Below are 20041 nucleotides of genomic sequence, written 5' to 3'. Positions count from 1 at the left end.
TAGAGCAAAGCTAGGATCCCCCACAGTGGAATGTGAACAAATGGACCCTTATGTCCAGAGGGTTGCCCAGGGACATCTAGACAGGAGATTGTACCTGTGACCTGTGTTGGCCTTTAAGTTTATGACATACATATAATTGCAGAGGCCCCTGCTGCTGTTGAAGTAGGAGGGGTTGTCCTAAGAAACAAACAGATAAACAGATGTCCTCATGTGCCCTGTAACATTGTGTATAAATAGCATTCTCAGTGTATGTTCGGGAGAGATCACTTTGGGCTGTGTCTCTCCCAGGTCGAACCATGGCGAGCCTGGCGATGCTGTAACTTGTTTGTCAATAAAATGATCATTATGTAAGCAAGTCAGTGTCAACGGCGAATTTCTTCATCATCAAACATATCAACAACGGGAATCCACATCAATTTTGGCGTCACGAACAGGATCAGTTGGGGCCTTCTGCAGTGGATGAGAGTTTCAGTGGGAGCATTTCTCCATCACCTCAGAGCGTGAGTGTTGTTTTTACACATTGGGGAGTTGATTCTGTCTGAAATTTGGCTCCACTGTCAAAGAACTGAAGTGCAATGATGTGTTGATGTTGGAGTAATTCTCTGTCTAAATTGGGGTTTATTGAGTTAAAAAGTATATAAATAAAGGGGAATAAAAGAAAAGAGAATAAGAGATGAAGAAAATAAAAGAGAATAAGAGATAAAGAAAAGAGAATAAGAGATAAAGAAAAGAAAAGAGAATAAAATGGAAAGGTAGAGTTAGTATAAGCGCAACAAGTAACTAGAGAACAGTTAGCTAAAAAACTATGCAAGTTTAACAAGGACAGGGCCCGTATCCTTTTAACGGTAAGACATGTGTAAATTAGACACTGAAAGTGAAAGTTGGCTTTAAAAAATAGTCAAATTGAGTAAAAATAAAACAAAGGGGATCCCTGGCCAGGGAAATGGGAAATTGGAGAAATTAAACGTATAATGTAGGTAATACAGAGAGATTAAATAGATGAGAAATAAAGAAGAGAAGTAAAGAGATGAAAAGAGAGATAAAAGAGTTTTGAGAAAAGTGGAAAAATGAAAGTGCTGAATAGAGAAACAGTGTGCATTGAAGCATGCAGTGTGAAGTAATTTGTTAAAAGACAATTTGTTAAAAGTTTGGCCAAAGTAAAACATTTTTGATAGAGGGAAAATTATAAATAAGTCGACTTTAAAATTTTAACTAAGGTGTGGTGGTTTTTGAGGTGTGTGTGTGTGTGTGTGTGTGTGTGTGTGTGTGTGTGTCTAAAGGCTGCTGGACAGTCTTGGTGCGCTGGAATGTGTTTGTGCGTAAAAGGCTGAAGTGATGTTTTTGTTGCTGTTTAAATGATCCGGAAATGTTCTTGTTTGTGTGTGATTGATAAATAGAATAGATGTATTATTAAATAGGCATATATAGCAGGAGATTGGTTAAAGGTGATTTAGTAACTGATAAGGGGACATTTTCTTTGTTTCATAAGTGTTAAAATACCTATGAGCCTTTGTTTCAGGGGACGTTTATATATACGACTTGATAAAATATGAGCCCCTCAGAGGATGTTTATATAATCTGATAAATACTAATGAGCCTAATAAAGGACGTTTATAGATAAATATATATAGTATCTGTTTTTAACAGAAGTGGAGAGTGCAGTGAGGATAGTCTGCACATATTCAGGGAATAGAGAAAAGAAAATTGTCTGAGAAAGTTAAAACTGCTGGCTGATTGGAGTGTGAATTTTTCTCCTCTTTCTGTCTGTTTGTGTGTATGTGTGTGACCACATTATGCTGTGAATTTTGTCTGTTCAAAAGAATGAATAGTCTTCTTTAAAATAGGTGGAGAAGTTAGTTTTTCAGAGGATACATTTTGTATTTGGCTGTTGATTGGGAGAATATTGTGCTGGTTTTTGTGTGTCTGTAGACTTTGTGCATTAACTGCACTGGGTTTGGAGATGATGTTAACTCTTTGACAGCCAGTTCATACTGGAAGCTTTTGAGAAATTTAGGAGGCGGACCAAGAGGCGTTGCCTCAAATAGAGAGTCAATTAGATTACTCCTCTTGATGAGGAGTGGAGAGAGAGAGCCCTTCCTCCACTCTTCTTCTCTCTGGGGGACACAGAGGGAAGGAAAACACACCCCCAGCAGGGAGACAGCTTTTGCCACAGAGAGGGAAAAAAAAAATGAATGACAGATAATGTGTGCATATTTCACTGAATTGTTATTGCATTGTGTATACAAATTCAGAGCGACCCTAAGACACTAAACTTTTGTTTTGTTTCTTTCTTTTGTCTTCTCTGTTTTTACTATGTTGTGCGAGAACTGGAGGAGATGGAGTGTCTGAATTGGATCAGTCCAAAAGGCAGATGATGAGAAACCTGGCATTATTTCACAAACACTGGAAGTGAGCAGATGACAGCGAGTAGGGATCCTGAATCCAGCTTGATCAAGGCCAGTGCGGTTTTATCCACAAACTCGTTCAACAAACAGCTGCATTTCTCTATATGTGAATACATTTCTTTATAGTCAACATTTTTGACATATGCTTAGTTTGTTTTCACATATGGGGCTTATAGTAATTCTTCTGATACATCACATTGCAATTATTTAGGAGGAAATCTTGGCAACAGACTGACTAATTGAAGCATTTGGTTAATTAATGGAGTATTGATGAGTTGATTGATTATTTGTGGAGAAGTTGATTTGATTCAAATGCTGTGAATGCTGGTTTCATTATCTGAGTATGATTTATCTTGATTTGGGGCTATTTTGAGATGGAACATTGACATTATTGCCATAATTTAAGATAAATAGGTGTGATTAGATGTATTAGGTAATAAACAAGTGCTTTTGCTTTCATAGTAAGAAGCCTTTGGTCTCCTTTGGGGTTGGCAAATTTATTCACTTTCAAGTGTGGTAACACGGTACTTTTTAACTATTTCAGTTCGATTTACAATACAAGGAACTAAGAGGGTCATTGTAATGTCAAAATTACAAAAGCAATCACTTCTGTTGATGTAGTACAGAAGACGAATCCTCTAGTTAAAAATATTCCAAAAATAGAGGGGAAAAATGGAGCAAGCGTTGGCCTGACATTGAACAGCCTTGGCCAGTAGAGGGGACTTTGAACCTGGATGTGATCAAAACAATACAGGTGCTTGTGTCTGCATATAAGGTAAATCAGGAGAAAGGTAAAATGGGAACAAGACGTAAGGAGAAAAGACAAATTGAACTTGACATTCTGCAGTTGTTTAAGAATGAGGGACAGAAATTGTTAGAAGCTGCGAGAGAAAAAAGAGACCACAGTATGCAAGAAATACAGAAAAATGATAAGACAGCAGGAAAGTTAATGGAAAAGGTTAACACATCCTTTTCACATACTGCATTAGCAAAGAAGCCCCCACCTTATGAGAAGGAAGAGAAGTTTGCTGATGTTTATCCTCAGCTCCCAGTGATTAGACAGGAGGGCAACTATCACATCACAGATGAGAGTGATAGTGATGGAGACTCAGAGAGAGAAGGTCCTACATATCTTCACTGCTAGCAGCCAGTGCAGGGGTGGAAGATGATGGATGCAGGATTTTAAGAGAGGTTGAGAGAACTATAAATAGATGTCTTGTGAACATAAGTGAATCTACCAGTCCAGAAACTAAGCGATTATTGGAAAAGCAATTACAGGAACTGCAAAAAAAAAACACAGAAGAAAATACAGAAGAAGTCTCAAAAGTATGACACTTTGGGATATGTATTACGTCCAAGAAAAGAAAAGAGACTTGATAAAATGTGCACCCTGATAATATTCTCATTGAATCATTAGACCCACAGGAAAACCCAAGAGCTTATGTGTCTAGGGCTAATCAAGTGTGAAGAAATGTCACAGGAAATGACCCAGACTTAAATCAAATGGAGCAATCAATTTTGAGAGCTAAGATACAGAAGGGGTTGCCCCTACCAGTGAGGAGCAAGTTGGCAGAGGTAGTTGGTCTTGGTAGCATGGCAAAAAGTGTGTATACAGATCACATAGCACATCAAGTTGAGCTATGTCGGAAAAAGGAGCATGACCAGAAGGAACAGGACCAGGAGACTCTGGAGAAAATTTAACCAACTACAGCTGGTGGACAATAAGAAAGAGAAGAAACAAGCTGTGGTTATGCAGAGTCAGCCTCAACCAAATCAATTACCACCACAATCGCAGCATGAACAGATTAGTTTCAGCTAACTCAGCTGTTATCAGTGATTCCCAATGTACCTTTTCCACAGTCAGTTTTTGATAAACCACAGATAGGAAGTTTAGGAAGAGGTAGAGGAGGAAATTTCCAACAGTCTTTAGGAATGTGTCATAATTGTGGACAGCTAAGCCACTTTGCTTGAGAATGTTACAGAAAAAAGGAAGAATAGAGGAAGTTTCAGAGGAGTATAGATAGATGCTGAGGTTGGAGAGGACTTTTCTGTTGTTTACAGGAAAGGTCAAGGAGTTAGATTTATGTTGAAGGAATTGTAAGGTAGAATAGTGAAGGTTCAGGAAGTAGAGAGATAAGTGAATGCTCAGATAATTAAATTGTTAGACCTGCTAGGTCTGATGCTTTAGGAAGCACATGGTTTAGCTCATGTGCAAGGGGGGAGTTAGGAGAAAGATTAAGAAAGAGTATGGTTTTTGGGTACTGTATTCGCTTGAGCAGATTGATTATGTCATAGGCAGGTGTACAATGTGTCTAAAAACAATGTTAGGACACCAATAGGTCCTATGTGTGAGTTAGTTGTGGATTTTGTTGATATGATAAGACCGGTAGGAGATAAAAGATGTATGCTAGTTGTTGTGAATAGATTTTCAAGATGGGTTGAAGCCTGTCCAACTAAGCGGAAATATGCTCAGTCTGCTGCCAAGTTTTTAAGTTTTTAAGTTTTTAAGTTTTTAAGTTTTTAAGTTTTCAAGTTTTTAAGTTTTTGTGTTGTGAGATCATAAGCAGGTGGGGTCTCCCAGACTGCATATCTTCGGATAATGGAAAGGAGTTTGTGAATAAAACAATAAGACAAATTTTGAAAAATTGGAAATTAAATAACGTCTAGGAGTTGTTTATCATCTGCGATTCCAAGGTGTTTGTGAAAAAATGAATGATGTGTTAAAAAATGTATTGTTAAAATCTGCCAACACATAGGTCTGAATTTGATGAAGGTGTTTCTGTTGGTGTTAATGGTGTTTTGATTAAAGCCACTTAGAGGTAAAAGTTTAAATTTAACTGGAGGTGACTGTTATACGTTGATCCTTGATGCTGCTGACAATATGACAAGTGTCATAGATGCGTTGAAACTTATAAGGAATTCATTTGGTCCATCAGAAGGAGCAGGATGGTCTGCAAATGCTTGGATGCAATAACAATTAGGACCAGTAGGAGCTATAGTCTTTCAGATTCTGATACTACTGAGTGGTAATGATCTGAGTGAAGATGAGGAGGTCATAGAGATAGTAGGAGAAATATCGATTTTGAATATCTGACTTCATCATTGACTCCCTATTATTTTGAACAAAGAAGTGAATGGATAAAAGGGGGGAAATTGAATAGGTTAATCATGTAGTGGAATAATGTGAAAGTATGATACAAAGATGAATATTTTTGATGTTTTTGTATGTGCAAAGATACTGGTTGTTGATTTTTCTTCCTAGGACAATATTTGGGAAGACCAAAGTGAGGGTGGCTAATTGTCCAGAGATCCTTCCAGCCTAATGGACTTGAACAACCAAACTTAGGACAATGGAGGATGGACATGGACAGTGGAAACCTGAATGAGGACATCATGATGAGGGGTTTCGATTGAAAAATCATTGAGGGGTTATTACAGTAGAAGCTGATGCTGCTAAAAAGCAACAGTTTTGATATATATGTATGTTTTTATGTATGTTTTATGTATGTTTTTATAGTATTGGATTTTCTTCATTACAATGTAATTTGTATTATTGATTATTATAATGTACTTTTTACTCTATAGTAGATATTTTTAGTTAAACATATTATTGGGATTAGTATTGGAGTTTTCAGGAACTGTATGAGATGCATATATTGGGACCTCAGGTGTTTTATTTCTTTATCGATCCTTAGGGAAAGTGGTGTTAGGTAGGGAAAGGTCCATTGGAAGGTGCGATGGGTCGACCAGCCTGATTTTGGACAACTTTTTTGATTTTATTTCTGAGGGTTTAAATGTATGCATTTCTATATCGTCCTATAAAGTTTTTATAACCTTTTTCTTTTTGATTTGATTGGTTTGGAGTATTATATGTGGTTGCCTGGGGCAGAGGGACCGTGAGAGAGTTTTCCTGTCTAGATTGTTTGATGGATAAAAAAGAAAGATAGCTGCCAGATGGGTTTTTTGCTCTCACACTCTAGAACAAACAAATATTTTACTATATTGCTAAGGTTAAGCATAGATAGAAGTGATTCTTATGAGGCCAATTAACATCATGATTGTATGTTTTTCTTGTTTGCGAGACTATCGTCTCGAAGGGGGGAATGAAGTGTATTAAATAGGACAGAGATATTATAGTGATCTTTAAGTGTATACTGCACACATCTGTTAAAGGGGTTTCCTTCAGTGGAAAGTTTGTTTAGAGGTGTGGTTCGCAGGATGAGTTATGAGTGTCAGGAAATGCTAGAGCAAAGCTAGGATCCCCCACAGTGGAATGTGAACAAATGGACCCTTATGTCCAGACGGTTGCCCAGGGACATCTAGACAGGAGATTGTACCTGTGACCTGTGTTGGCCTTTAAGTTTATGACATACATATAATTGCAGAGGCCCCTGCTGCTGTTGAAGTAGGAGGGGTTGTCCTAAAAAACAAACAGATAAACAGATGTCCTCATGTGCCCTGTAACATTGTGTATAAATAGCATTCTCAGTGTATGTTCGGGAGAGATCACTTTTGGCTGTGTCTCTCCCAGGTCGAACCATGGCGAGCCTGGCGATGCTGTAACTTGTTTGTCAATAAAATGATCATTATGTAAGCAAGTCAGTGTCAACGGCGAATTTCTTCATCATCAAACATATCAACAACGGGAATCCACATCATCTTCCTCATCTTTCTCCTGTTTACACAGGAACCTTAATTGTTTATGGGTCCCAGCCTGAGACCTGTAACAATTTGTGGGGGCTCGTCCGGGATCGGCAACGGCTGTGGTGAGAGAGCGTCGCCGATCTAGTGATCCTTGAACCTGTGGGCCTACGTGTGACACGTCATCTAAGCAAGGGGCTTCGAGATTCCAAGGCGTCTGACTGCTGCCAGAGCGAGGGATTTTGAGGGCCAATGGCACCTGGTGAATGTCCACAATGGCAGACAACGAAAGAAAGAAAGTGGTTTGGATGGTGAAGAAAGGTCTGTTTCGCCTTTCTTCTGATGATTTGTTTGAGGTAACAAAGAACATCCCAAGGACTAAAGACCAAGATCCAGCTAAGTTAAGTGACGAAGAGAGCTGTATTGATTATGTGTGTTCTTACATGGATAGCACCTTGTTGCTTGAGTTAGAGGATGAGGGCATCTCACAGTTACTTTTCCTAAAAGATAGGATTGAAGAGATGATTAATCGGCCACATCAGACTGAAATGTCTACAGAGGTGAGGGAGAATGTCACTGTGTCTGATGCAAATGTTTTGTCGTCATCACAACCTAATGTTGTTAACACACATGATTCACACACACACAATAACCAGTCTCAGGGTCAACATGCCATGCAGTCACCTCACACTTATCAACATTCCACCAATACAACTGAAAGCATGATCGCTCTCAAAGACCTCCCCCTCCTGCAGAGGAAAGAATTCAAAATCCATGGTGGACAAGTCCGGGACAAGGCATCTGAGATCAGCTATAGCAACATCTGCAAACAGATTGACCAAGGACTGAAAGAAAAACACACTGAGGACGAAATCACTAGAGCAGTGTTTCGCATCATAAAGCCTGGCAACTTCAAGGATATGCTCGCCAGTAAGGATGACATGACAATAGCCGAGCTAAAAAGCTTTCTACAGTCACACTTAGGAGAGAAAAGCAGCACTGAATTGTTTCAGGAGTTGATGAATGCCAAACAACACGAACAAGAAACACCACAGCAGTTTCTTTACAGAATGATGGGGCTCAAACAAAAGGTGATATTCACATCCAAACAGACAGACTCTGATATTAAGTACAAGGAACGAACAGCACAGAATGTGTTTCTTCGCACAGTCTACCAGGACTTGAGTGAGAAGCATGATGATATTAGATGTGAATTGAGACCCCTTCTCTCAGATCCTACAGTTACTGATGAGGCACTACTCAAGCAAGTGACCAAGACAACAAGCGAGGAGAGTGAGAGAAAGCGACGCCTGGGTCGTAGTGTTCGCCCAAAAGTAGCTTACGCTCAGAGTAGTGAAGTTACAAGCGATGTGAGCAATGAAAAGGGGAACACAAACACAAATGCTAAAGATGAACTAATCCATCAGATAAACGCTCAAGTACAAGCCTTGACCCAAGCAGTAAGCTCCTTACAGTCAAATGTTGCAGCAACAGCAAGACCACAAACATCTGAGCCTCGACCACAATGTGGTTGCCAGTGTCCCAATAAACAGAGCAGAACACTAAGGAGAGAGAGATCACATGGCTGCCCGAACTGTATTGCCAGTAACCAGGCTAACTGCAATCACTGCTTTGTTTGTGGTGAAGTGGGGCACCGCGCGGTGGGATGCCTAAAAAGATCCAAGCCGTCGGGAAACGCAACTCGGTCACGGCAAGGGGACAGCCTGTGACCGACAGTAATTATCAGTCCCACCCAGATCCCAGCAATCCGGTATCAGCACAAGTTGACCACAATATGGTTGCTTCTCCTCATTCAGCCACTGATGTCAAGTCCGCTGCACAGCGAATAGCTAAGCTGATAGGAAAAAAATGTTTATTCAGATGTAATCTCAGTGGATATGCTGTTACTGCTCTTCTAGATTCTGGCGCACAAGTTAGCATCATAGACAGGCCATGGAAACAAAAGTACCTACCTCAACAAGAGGTGCGCCCTATCAGTGAACTTTTGGGAAACCGAGAACTAGATCTTACTGTAGCTAATGGGGAGCCAATGCCATATGATGGATGGGTTGAACTCACCTTTAACCTACCTGGTAATGATGACCCAAGCCTCGCCATTAGAGTGACCTTCCTGGTCAGCTGTGTGGACATTGCAAGACCAATAGTGGGCTTTAATGTGATCAAAGAGCTCATCCTAGGGAAGGATGTTGGCCTTGAAGTTCTCGCTGTTATTGCCAAATTACTGAGAGAGGCCATGCATATCGAAAATGACCAAGCTGAGGCAATAGTGAACTTTGTACAGACTCAGGAACCCATACATGATCATGCATCCGTGCGAGTTGGTTGGCATGATGTTGTCATTCACCCTGGTCAGGTTGCTCATATCAAATGTAAAGTGCCTGCTGATTTCACCTCATCTGTAGCACTGTTTGAGGTTAACCATCCTGATCTAAGACTTGAGCAACTTGACGTTGGTGATGGCCTGGTTGAAGTACACCATACCACACGGCCTTATGTTGAGATCCCTGTAGGCAACAACACACAACACGACATCACATTAAGCAATTTCACAGTATTAGGCAGCATTCAGCCGATTGACAAGATAGTGGAGACAGATCAGACAGACAGCATTCAGGTCAACAACGTCGACTCACCTCTTCTTGTACAGCAGGGTGACAGAGGTCAAAGAGAGGAACTTCCTCAGCTGTGGCATCCCCCAGTCGACGTAAGCCATTTGAGTGATGAACAACAGTTGGTATTGAAAAAAATGCTTTATGAGGAGGCAAACACATTCTCTAGGGATGATAACGACATAGGATGTGTCCCGAGCCTCCAAATGAGCATTACTCTGAAGGATGACATCCCAGTGCAGCGGTCCTATGCTTCAATCCCGAAACCACTCTACAAAGAAGTCAAGGAGTATATCCAGGACTTATTGGCAAAGAACTGGATAGTGAAATCAAAGTCCCCTTATTCTGCTCCAGTGGTTTGTGTCCGCAAGAAGGACGGTACCTTGAGGCTTTGTATTGATTACAGGCTCCTGAACCAAAAGACAGTCCCAGACAGACACCCTCTGCCACGTATTCAGGATCTGATCGACACGCTAGGTGGGTACAGCTGGTTCTCAATTTTGGATCAGGGAAAAGCCTACCACCAAGGCTTCATTGAGGAAGGGTCGCGACACCTTACAGCATTCATCACTCCATGGGGCTTGTATGAGTGGGTGCGCATCCCCTTTGGACTTTCTAATGCCCCGGCTGCATTCCAGAGGAGTATGGAGGACATGCTCAACTCCTTGCGAGATGAACACTGCATACCCTATCTAGATGATGTTCTCTGCTACTCAAAGTCATTTGAAGAGCATGTAGAGACACTGAGACAGGTCCTGAGAGCCCTTCAGAAATACGGGGTGAAGCTCAGACCTACCAAGTGCGAGCTGTTTAAGAAGGAGGTCCGTTACGTGGGAAGGTTGGTCTCCACTGATGGAGTAAGAATTGACCCAAAGGACCTGGAGGCTATTCAGGCTTTGAGAGACAAGACCGTCAGCACTGTGGGAGAAGTTCGTAAGCTGCTGGGATTCCTCAGCTACTACCGCTCGTACGTTCAAGACTTCTCAAGGATCGCCAAGCCTATGTATGAGCTCTTGCAGGCAAAAGGCGTTGCAAACGCGACACCTCAGCCCACACAAAAGAATGGAAAAGGAGCCCAGCTGTCATCCAGGACCAGAGTACAGTGGACTGGAAAACATCAAGAGGCATTAGACCAGCTCATCCATATCTTGTCCAACCCACCAGTGCTGGCCTACCCTGACTTCAACCTCCCCTTTGTGCTTCACACAGACGCGTCTGAGCAAGGTCTGGGTGCGGTGCTTTACCAACGACAGGGAGGGAAGCTCAGAGTGATTGCCTACGGGTCCAGGACACTGACGGCTGCCGAACGGAACTACAACCTTCACTCAGGCAAGCTCGAATTTCTGGCCTTGAAGTGGGCGGTAAGTGAAAAGTTTAGAGACTATCTCTTCTATGCGCCCCACTTCATTGTGTATACAGATAACAACCCATTAACCTACGTGATGAGCACTGCCAAGCTCAATGCAGTTGGCCACAGGTGGGTTGGTGAGCTTGCCGATTTTCGGTTTGAAATAAAGTATCGACCAGGAAGAGCGAATGTGGATGCAGACACGCTGTCCAGGTTGCCATTAGACATTGACAGCTACGTCGACTCATGCACAGAAGAGCTTCCCAGAGACACTCTTTTGGCGAGGAAAAGGAGGAAAGGAGATGTTGCTTATGTTGCTGCCCTCAACCTGTCACTGAATAGTTTGACAAGCTCACAGTCACCAGAGCTTCTCCCTACCATAAGCTGTGACGAGCTCTTGAAATCACAGCGAGCTGACCCTGCCATTGGTCAAATCATCAGGCTCAAGGAGGCTAACAAAACCCTGACAAGTGACATGAGAAGAGGAGTTTCTGGTCTTGCAAGGAAACTTTTACATGAATGGGAGAAACTTCACCTCAAAGATGGACTGTTATACAGGAAAACTACTCAGAGGAGTCAACTTGTCCTGCCTGAGCAATATCGTCCGCTGGTCTTAAAACACCTCCATGATGATATGGCTCACATGGGCACTGAAAGAGTTCTAGATCTAGCTCGAGACAGATTTTATTGGCCATACATGAAACAAGATGTTGAGACCTATGTGACGAGAAAATGTTGGTGCATAAAGCAGAAGAAACCTGTGTTACATATCAGAGCACCTATGGGGAGCATTACCACCAGCTCACCCTTAGAACTTCGATAGATTACCTCCACTTGGAACCCAGCAAAGGTGGCTTTGAGTACATACTGGTTGTTGTAGACCACTTTACCAGGTTTGCACAAGCTTATGCCACCAGAAACAAGTCCGGGAAGACCGCGGCAGAGAAGCTCTTTGACGATTTCATTCCTCGGTTCGGCTACCCATGGAAATTACACCATAAACAGGGAAGGGAATTTGAGAATGATCTCTTCAAAACCCTGCAACAGCAGAGTGGAGTGGGTCACTCTAGAACCACCCCATACCACCCTCAGGGAAACCCTTCAGAGAGGTTTAACCGTACCTTGCTTCAAATGCTCAGGACCTTGGATGAGAAAGAAAAGGAGAGATGGAGAGAACATCTACCACAAGTTCTCCATGCCTATAACTGTACCCGGCATGAAGCGACTGGGTTTTCGCCCTTTTACCTGATGTACGGGCGCCACCCACGCCTGCCTGTGGACATGATATTTGGTTTGGGTACTGCCGGAGGAGACACTTCTCCAAGAGGTTATGCAGAGAAGTGGGCCTCAAGGATGAAAGAAGCTTACAGGCTTGCCTCTGAGAACAGCCAGCAGTCAAGTGCTCGTGGGAAGAAATACTATGATCGCTGCTTAAAAGGTGTTGTCCTTGAACCTGGTGACCGTGTCCTGGTGCGTAACCTGAGTAGTCGAGGGGGCCCAGGCAAGCTGAGGTCATACTGGGAGGACATGGTTCATGTTGTCAGGGAGAGGATTGCTGATGGACCTGTTTACAGGGTGACCCCAGAAGTAGGTGGACATAGGGTCAGGACATTACATCGCAACCTCCTTCACTTGGTCAATGACTTACCCATAGATCTGCCTCAGCAGTCACAGAAATCCCCATGTGGGAGGAAGAGGGACTCTTCAGGTGTCCTACCAACTCCCCCTGTAGACCAACCCAATCAAAGGAGAGCAGCGAAGGGTCAGTCAAATATACAGAGACAGAGTGAGTTGAACACAAGCAGTGATGAAGATGATGATGACGAACCTCACTACTGGTTGAGAATACCAGTAAGAAGAGGACTTGAGTGTACACAAGCAAAGAATGTCCGTGAGCCTCAGGGAAACTCCAATCCTTTACCAACCAATTGGAGATCTGAACAAACACGACCATACACTGCACCATTAATAATGTACTGATTGAAATTCACATATACATATACACTCACACATATACACACCTTTCACATACCTTTGGGTATATGTATGTTCCTGAAATGTTCCAAGGTTGTAAGAAATGTAAGCGTTTGAAGTGTCTGGAGCCATTCTTTTTTGTCAGGGAGCGTGTGACGCACACAAAAGGTGTTGTCACATTTTATGTTTATATCTGGTTTGTTTTATTTTATAAATAATATAAAGGGGCACTTTAATATGAGCCATGTTGGCCAGTGAAATATTTCTTTGAAGAAGAGTTTCAATTTAGAATAAACTGCACATGTCAGTGTTGCCAGTAGGAGGCAGTGTGGCGCTGTGCTTCTCCCTTGGACGCTCTTTGTTTGCAGACTCTCGTCGCTTCTTCATTATGCTGAGAGATGCTGCACTAAGCGAAGCGGTCTCTAAATGTACTATGGGAGGTAGAGTCTTCAGTTATCAGGCCTGCTAGTGGTACCTACAGTCTCTAAATGTACTATGGGAGGTAGAGCCTTCAGTTATCAGGTCTGCTCGTGGTACAGTCTCTAAATGTACTATGGGAGGTAGAGCCTTCAGTTATCGGGTCTGCTCATGGTACAGTCTCTAAATGTACTATGGGAGGTAGAGCCTTCAGTTATCGGGCCTGCTCGTGGTACCTACGGTCTCTAAATGTACTATGGGAGGTAGAGCCTTCAGTTATCGGGCTCCTCTCCTCGGGAATCATCTTCCAGCCGGGGTCCGGGAGGCAGACACAGTCTGTATTTTTAAGAATAGACTTAAAACTTTCCTTTTTGATAAATCTTATAGTTTGGGCTGGCCCTTGTGTAGACCAGCTCCTAGTTATGCTGCTATAGGCTTAGAGGTAGAGATAAGAGCTCAAGGTGCCAGTTCCCCCGGTAGTCTCTCTCTCTCTCTCTCCTCTCTCTCTCTCTCCCTCTCTCTCTCTCTCTCCCTCGCTCTCTCCTCTCTCTCTCTCTCTCTCTCTCTCTCTCTCTCTCTCTCTCTATCTGTGCTTTCACATCATATTACTGCATGTTATCTGTGTGTTAGAAGCCCAGGAATAGTAGCCAGGCTCTCCAGTAGACGGAGCTCCCCCGACCTTCAGTGAGGTGATCTGGCACTACCATCCTGACGCCCAGCCACCACCATCAGACTGTTTCATCCCCTAAACCACCGCCGTCCTTATTCATGCACGGCCTGCTCCGACATCCACCTCAGCGGCAAGGAAGTGTGGACAATAGGAACGCGAGGAATACAAAGGAGAAATCCTTCCTGTGTCTTATTCCGTCTCCTCCTATCACATTTTCATGGTCTTTTACCTGCTCTTTTGTAAAGCATCTGGAGATAACACTTCTTATGAATTGGAGTTAAACAAATAAAGATTGATTGAAATGTGTTTTCAAAAGTTATAAAGACCAGAAAACACATGTTTTTGTTTTCTTTGTCACGGACACACACACACACATATACACACACACCTGCTGTGTCTTGAATGAAGTCAGCCAGTATATTTGCCACCTTGTTGATCTCGATACAGATCTGCATTTGAGAAAAGAAGATTTACAGCTTTACCTTAACTCTGTCTTTAAAACAACACAAACACGCTATCAAGGTCACAAGTAAATCAAGTTTCCTCTCACTTCTAGGGAAGAGATGAGTGAAAGGTTGAATCCTCACCTGTCCTTTGATGACCATCTTGACAGTAAAGGTGATGAAGTCAGTGAAGAGCTTCTTCAGCCAGTTCGGTCTAACAAACAAAACATAAAGAGGGTCAAGACACTGTCACTTTATGATGCATTTTTTTGTTCTGCTGATGATACTCCATCAGGGTTCACTTTTCAAACGTACTCTTTGTCCCCCTGCAGGTGCAGCAGGAGCTTGTGAAAGTTCAAATAACAGTCTGATGTGTCGATGGTTTACTTACTTTTCAAGGCCATATTTGACCGTTCCTATAAACAGCAGGGATTTCTCTCTCTTCAAACTTGGGTATCTTGCATTCTGAAACGCTGCCTCGATCACTTTAGTGGTTTTGTCATTCACTACCAGAAACACACAGAAAGTCTTGAGGTCAAAGACACTTGGATGAAAATAAATTGCAGCCAAGTGAGAAAACAAAAAAAAGTACATCCAAGCAGCTGAGTATTTATTAGAAGAAAAAAAAAACAATCAAAATGGAATTATATTTCCTTTAGCATATCCAAGGATCGTTTCCACCTGCTTGTGACCCGGACTCACGTGCTGAAGCAGCTGAATGCTTGTGAGTGACGCATTTCCCCAAGGGGACAAAAAAGTGTATCGTATCGTATAATAATAACCCAAACCAGAAGCAGTAGTGTATGCTGCAAAAAAGTGACACCAACTAGAAGTCTGTATTTCACTGTGAGTCCTTTTAAAACAGATCTTTAAACCATTTTATGTTCTGATGCCTTCCCATCACTTACATTTCTATTTATCTACAAGTGAACTGATTTTTAGATACTTTTTACATTTTATATTAAGGTACATTTTCTTTTAATACAATCAATCTATTTATTTTAATCTTTTTTTTTTTTTTTTTTTTTTTACTTTTTCAATGCTCAAGCACATATACATACAGACAGCAACTTCAAACAGACCCCAGCTACAACAACAAGCAGAAACATGTACAGGACAATACATGTGGACATTATACAACAACATGAACACATAGGGTAATACACAGTAACCTACATACTGGTCATTTTATAATTACGATTCTGAGTCTTAAACATATCGTGTCATCTGCATTTATTAAATCAATTTTCAAAACATTCTCATATGTTCGCAGAATAAGCCTGAGCCAGTAGGGCACACACACTTTTAAATCAATTTAATATAGGGCTGCTTACTATTGGTCGGCTTGAATTTCTAATATACAATGCTAAAACATTTTTTCTAAATGTAATCCTCAATTCATTCAAGAATTGTGCTCTATGTCGCGGAAAGTATCAACTACTCGTTCCATACAAAGATGATCAAAAAATTGAAGTAACCATGTATGTATTTTTGTATGTATGTTTGATTCTTCCAGTTTAACAAAATCAATCTTTTAGTTGTCAAAAAGGCTTGTCTTGAATGTTCCTATCTTTTCAATTCTGTTCCCATTGGGCCTGTGTCTGAGTGTTCAGGTGGATTAAATAAACATTTCTTTGTCTTGTATTTTAATATATATTGTATATTAACCCTTGAGGAACTTTTAGTTTGTGTTCATTTTGGCGCCCCCTGCAGACATAGCTGTGTGTTTTATCGGCCCATCTTGCCCTAAACCTGCGTAGTTAGTGTATCTTCCTGCTTTTGTCTTACTGTCAAATGTGGAATTTTTGGAAAATATTTTTTTTAAAAGGCAGTGTCCTCAGCGTGCTGTGAATCACCTTGTCTGACACCTACCCCCTAGCAGTGGTTACAGGATTTTAAAAAATACCTAAAAGAAGAATTGATCTAGTCCCTGATGTTATTGTTTGCTTTTGTAGGTCATACAGAGACATCAGTATTCATTTCAGTCCATTTTATAACCAGTCAAAAACTCCTCATAGGATCTTTAATGTCTCTGTTCTGCTTATGGATGTTCTTAATGCTGTGTTAGATTGTGTACAGCTCTCTGAATTGCCTTATGTAGAAATGTTTCCCTATAAACAAACTTGCTTTGATCTGCCTCAGACTGATTTACACTGTTTGACACTGACAGGAGAAAAGTTAGGAACGGGGTCTGCTGACAAATATTGCACCTCTGCCTAAAGTTTACACAGAAGAGACCTGACACAGGAATAAGATATGTTTGCATCCTGAACCAGGGGCTGTGGTGAAAGTTCTCAGAAAATCAGATTATTGGTCAAATTAAATAACTGGGTCAGTGAGGCAAGTGGTCAAAATAAAAAACAAAACAGGGTCAAAGTTCCACTCACACACAACAGCTGCAGGATGGGTGAGCCGACATACTGCACCGGTGAATCTGTAGGCTGAAGCAGCGTCCTGCAGGCAGGCTCGAGATGCTCCAAACACTGAGACGAACAGCAGCAGGAGCAGCAGTGGTGAGAAAACTTCACACGGCATTGTGCAGGTAGATGAGCTCACCTCTCTCTGAAAATCAGTTGTGGTCTTTAACCCTTGGCACTGTTTGCACTTTGCTGTATACTCGTAGGAGGGAGCTTCCGTCACTACACTGTAGGTTGTTATTCCTCTAGTAGACTCAGCTCACCTCTAAATTCTTCTGATCATGAACTTGTCCAATTTCATTTCAAATCTCCTGTCAACCCTTTAAAGTTCATCTTTTTGATCCCTTTTGTACTCAAACTCCCATGAGCTGAAATGCTTAAATTTTTTTAAAAAACGTTCCTTAGTCAATGCTGAGAGAGTCCCGATCCTTCAATGCTGGCTCTCTCCACTGCCAGGGAGAACTGTGTGCTACAATGATCCAGTACATACTCTGCCATTTATCCAATCAGACATGGACAACTTGGATGATTCACACTTGATCGATGAACAAATACTGACTCAGGCTTATCTTTTACTCAAAGTCCCCTTAAAGTAAACTGGTCAAAGTACAAACTTTCTTACACATAATCTCAAAAAGATACACTTTTTTTTAAGCTATTCCGACCAAATACTGAGTAAAAACATGTTTTAATGTTTGATCAACTCATGGTTTGCACATGAAAACAATTGTGAGAACATACTTGACTGTGCAACCTTACGTGCAAATAAAACTTAAAACTTGAAAAAATAAACGTTGGATAACAGTTATTATAAACCAGTATACATACCAAACAAAGATGTCTTTTAAAGTTAATAAAATGATCAGAAGCACCACATCTTTAAAGTATAAACTGCATGCTTCAATCCAGATCAGTTTGCTCCATAACCCTCCTGAACGTACTCTACATCCACTGCTCTGATCAGGTGTGGAGACCAACTTTCTCTGAACAAAGACTCTTTTTAACCTCAGGAAAACTAGACACCGAAACTGGCTGAAATGTGAACCGTGCATTCCCTAGTGGTGATTCCCTCAGAATGTGATGTGTGTGTGTTTGTTCCCCGCCAAACCTTGCTGCTGAATATGTTTGGTTTGGGTGGACTTCAGAAGGACAGAGTAAAGGTTGGATACTGATCTAGCGAAATGACCAAGAGTCTCTGTGGTGCGTGGGTGCCATCTAGTGGTGGAATTATAACATGGTTACAACCTGCTGGTAGGTTACTGCAGATCAGCAAGTGCATGAATATGTAGATACACAGACTGTAACACCCAACACTAGCAAACACATTTCTAAATATCTGTTCAAACAAAATATACAGGAAATTGTGAACGTGGTAACCCAACATTTATTCCTCAGTAGATCGGTGAGTCTAGGGCATGTACCAAATTAAGGGACAGTTCATGGTAAAAATATCTATCAAAACAAAACACAGTAACAGTACTTGGAGTAGTACTGTTGGACAGTTGGGAACTTTAGCCACTGCCATCAGTGTGTGAATGTTTCCAAGTCTCTTTACCATTTAGCAATAAGTTGTGAGCTAGGGACTGGGGGTTGGGGGTTTGGCTGGTAGTTTGACAACAGGGACTAACCTAAACCTACCCAGGAGATATACTCTTCCTCTTACCAGGGTTTTCACTCCTCCCGTTTTAACATAATGCACTTGTGAACATTTCTAGAGAATTTCAGGAGGACTTCCCTTGAAATCCTCCTAGCTGTTCTGGTTGCTCACAGGTTCAAGTCCAGTTGTGTCTCCTCCTTACTTAAAACCTTAAAAACCCTCCTGGAATCACAGTATAAATGTTTCACTAAAACTCTGTTCCATCATTACTGAATATGCAGATTTTTGTGCCTTTTTGTGTACTTGTTTCCTGGGTGTGTGTCTCTGTGTGTGTGTGTGTGCTTTTTCATTGTTTCTTTGATAGCAGCATGTTTGCCTTGAATGTACAAGTTTTGGTTTTTTGCTCTGTGATTCTGTTTACAGGTCATGCCCACTGTTGTATAAGTTCAGGGCTTTGTAAGAATTGAATGTGTCTTGATCACTGTACTCATGTCCTCATGAGAAGAATGTGAGGAAGACAAAAAACCACAGGACAAAATGGTCTCAAAGAGATTGAAGCTCACAAAGAAGGCAGGAACAGGAGCCATTCCACAAAAGATTAACGAGGCCAAAGGTGTTTGGAATGAAGTGACAGTCACTACTTTCATTACTTCAGCTCTCACGGCCGACCTTTTGGAGCATCTGGACTATCTTGACTAAACCCACAACACAGTGGTTCCTTTGTTTTGACCACCTTCTCTGCTTGTCATCCAGAGTACACAGAACCCTTTTTACACAGTTAACTGAGTCTTCTTCTTCCATCACTCCAATGTTTTTTCACACAGATTTGAGCCTGAGTTTTTTTGCTTTACCAATTGATTCCTTACCACCCACAGAAACTACACCTTTAAAAGATTGTGTTTCTACAGTAAGTGCTGGTTCAATTTAACTTCCCACTGTGTTTTCTACTCCTTAAATACAATATTCTGTATGTAGGTCCTGCATGGTCACTCTCTGCCCAGACAATGACCATGACAGATGTCCTTGGTGCCTTGGAAATGATCACCTAAGGTTAGCGCTGACAGATCATGCTTACAATAATTGAGGCTGAATGCATCAGAAGAAAGAAGCAAAAAAAGTTTGAGTTTTCTTGCAGCAGTATTATTGAGGCTGTCTTTCCTCAGGTTTGCCTGCATGCAGTATCTCACCAGGTTCTAAGCTCTACAGGCACACACAAGACAAAGCCTCTAGCAATAAGAAGAGAGGGATGAATGTTGAACTTTTGACTCTTAAACTAGATTCTCTTGATGAAGAATGATATGTATTTGAAACTCAATTTCCCACCTTGTTCTAGCTCGATCCACCACTCTTAAACATCTGGACTTCATGCCTCGATCAAGCCATGGGGGCAAAAAACATCATTCAGTGTGCTCCTGAGGCTCAGAGGCAATAGGAATCACCTCACCTGGACGATCTCAGGGTAACTTATCTGTCCGGTGTGAAGGGCAGTGTGACCAAAC

General features: G+C 41.6%; 1 protein-coding gene across 1 annotated transcript in view; it reads right to left on the bottom strand.

Annotated features, from left to right (window-relative positions):
• LOC132973505 (cholesteryl ester transfer protein-like) overlaps positions 1–20041 on the bottom strand; it is a 56970-nt gene that overhangs the window by 5620 nt on the left and 31309 nt on the right. The window contains 9 exon segments of the mRNA XM_061036994.1: positions 9503–9571; positions 9701–9816; positions 11853–12001; positions 12146–12166; positions 14309–14534; positions 14673–14742; positions 14844–14910; positions 14912–15034; positions 16916–17110. Of these exon segments, the coding sequence (XP_060892977.1) occupies positions 9503–9571; positions 9701–9816; positions 11853–12001; positions 12146–12166; positions 14309–14534; positions 14673–14742; positions 14844–14910; positions 14912–15034; positions 16916–17063 (989 nt within the window). The 5' untranslated portion in view covers positions 17064–17110.

The sequence above is a fragment of the Labrus mixtus genome, chromosome 4, assembly GCF_963584025.1.
Source record: "Labrus mixtus chromosome 4, fLabMix1.1, whole genome shotgun sequence".
Classification (NCBI taxonomy): domain Eukaryota; kingdom Metazoa; phylum Chordata; class Actinopteri; order Labriformes; family Labridae; genus Labrus; species Labrus mixtus.
Note: the sequence above shows the minus strand (reverse complement) of the source record. Positions and strands in the feature narration are given on the sequence as shown.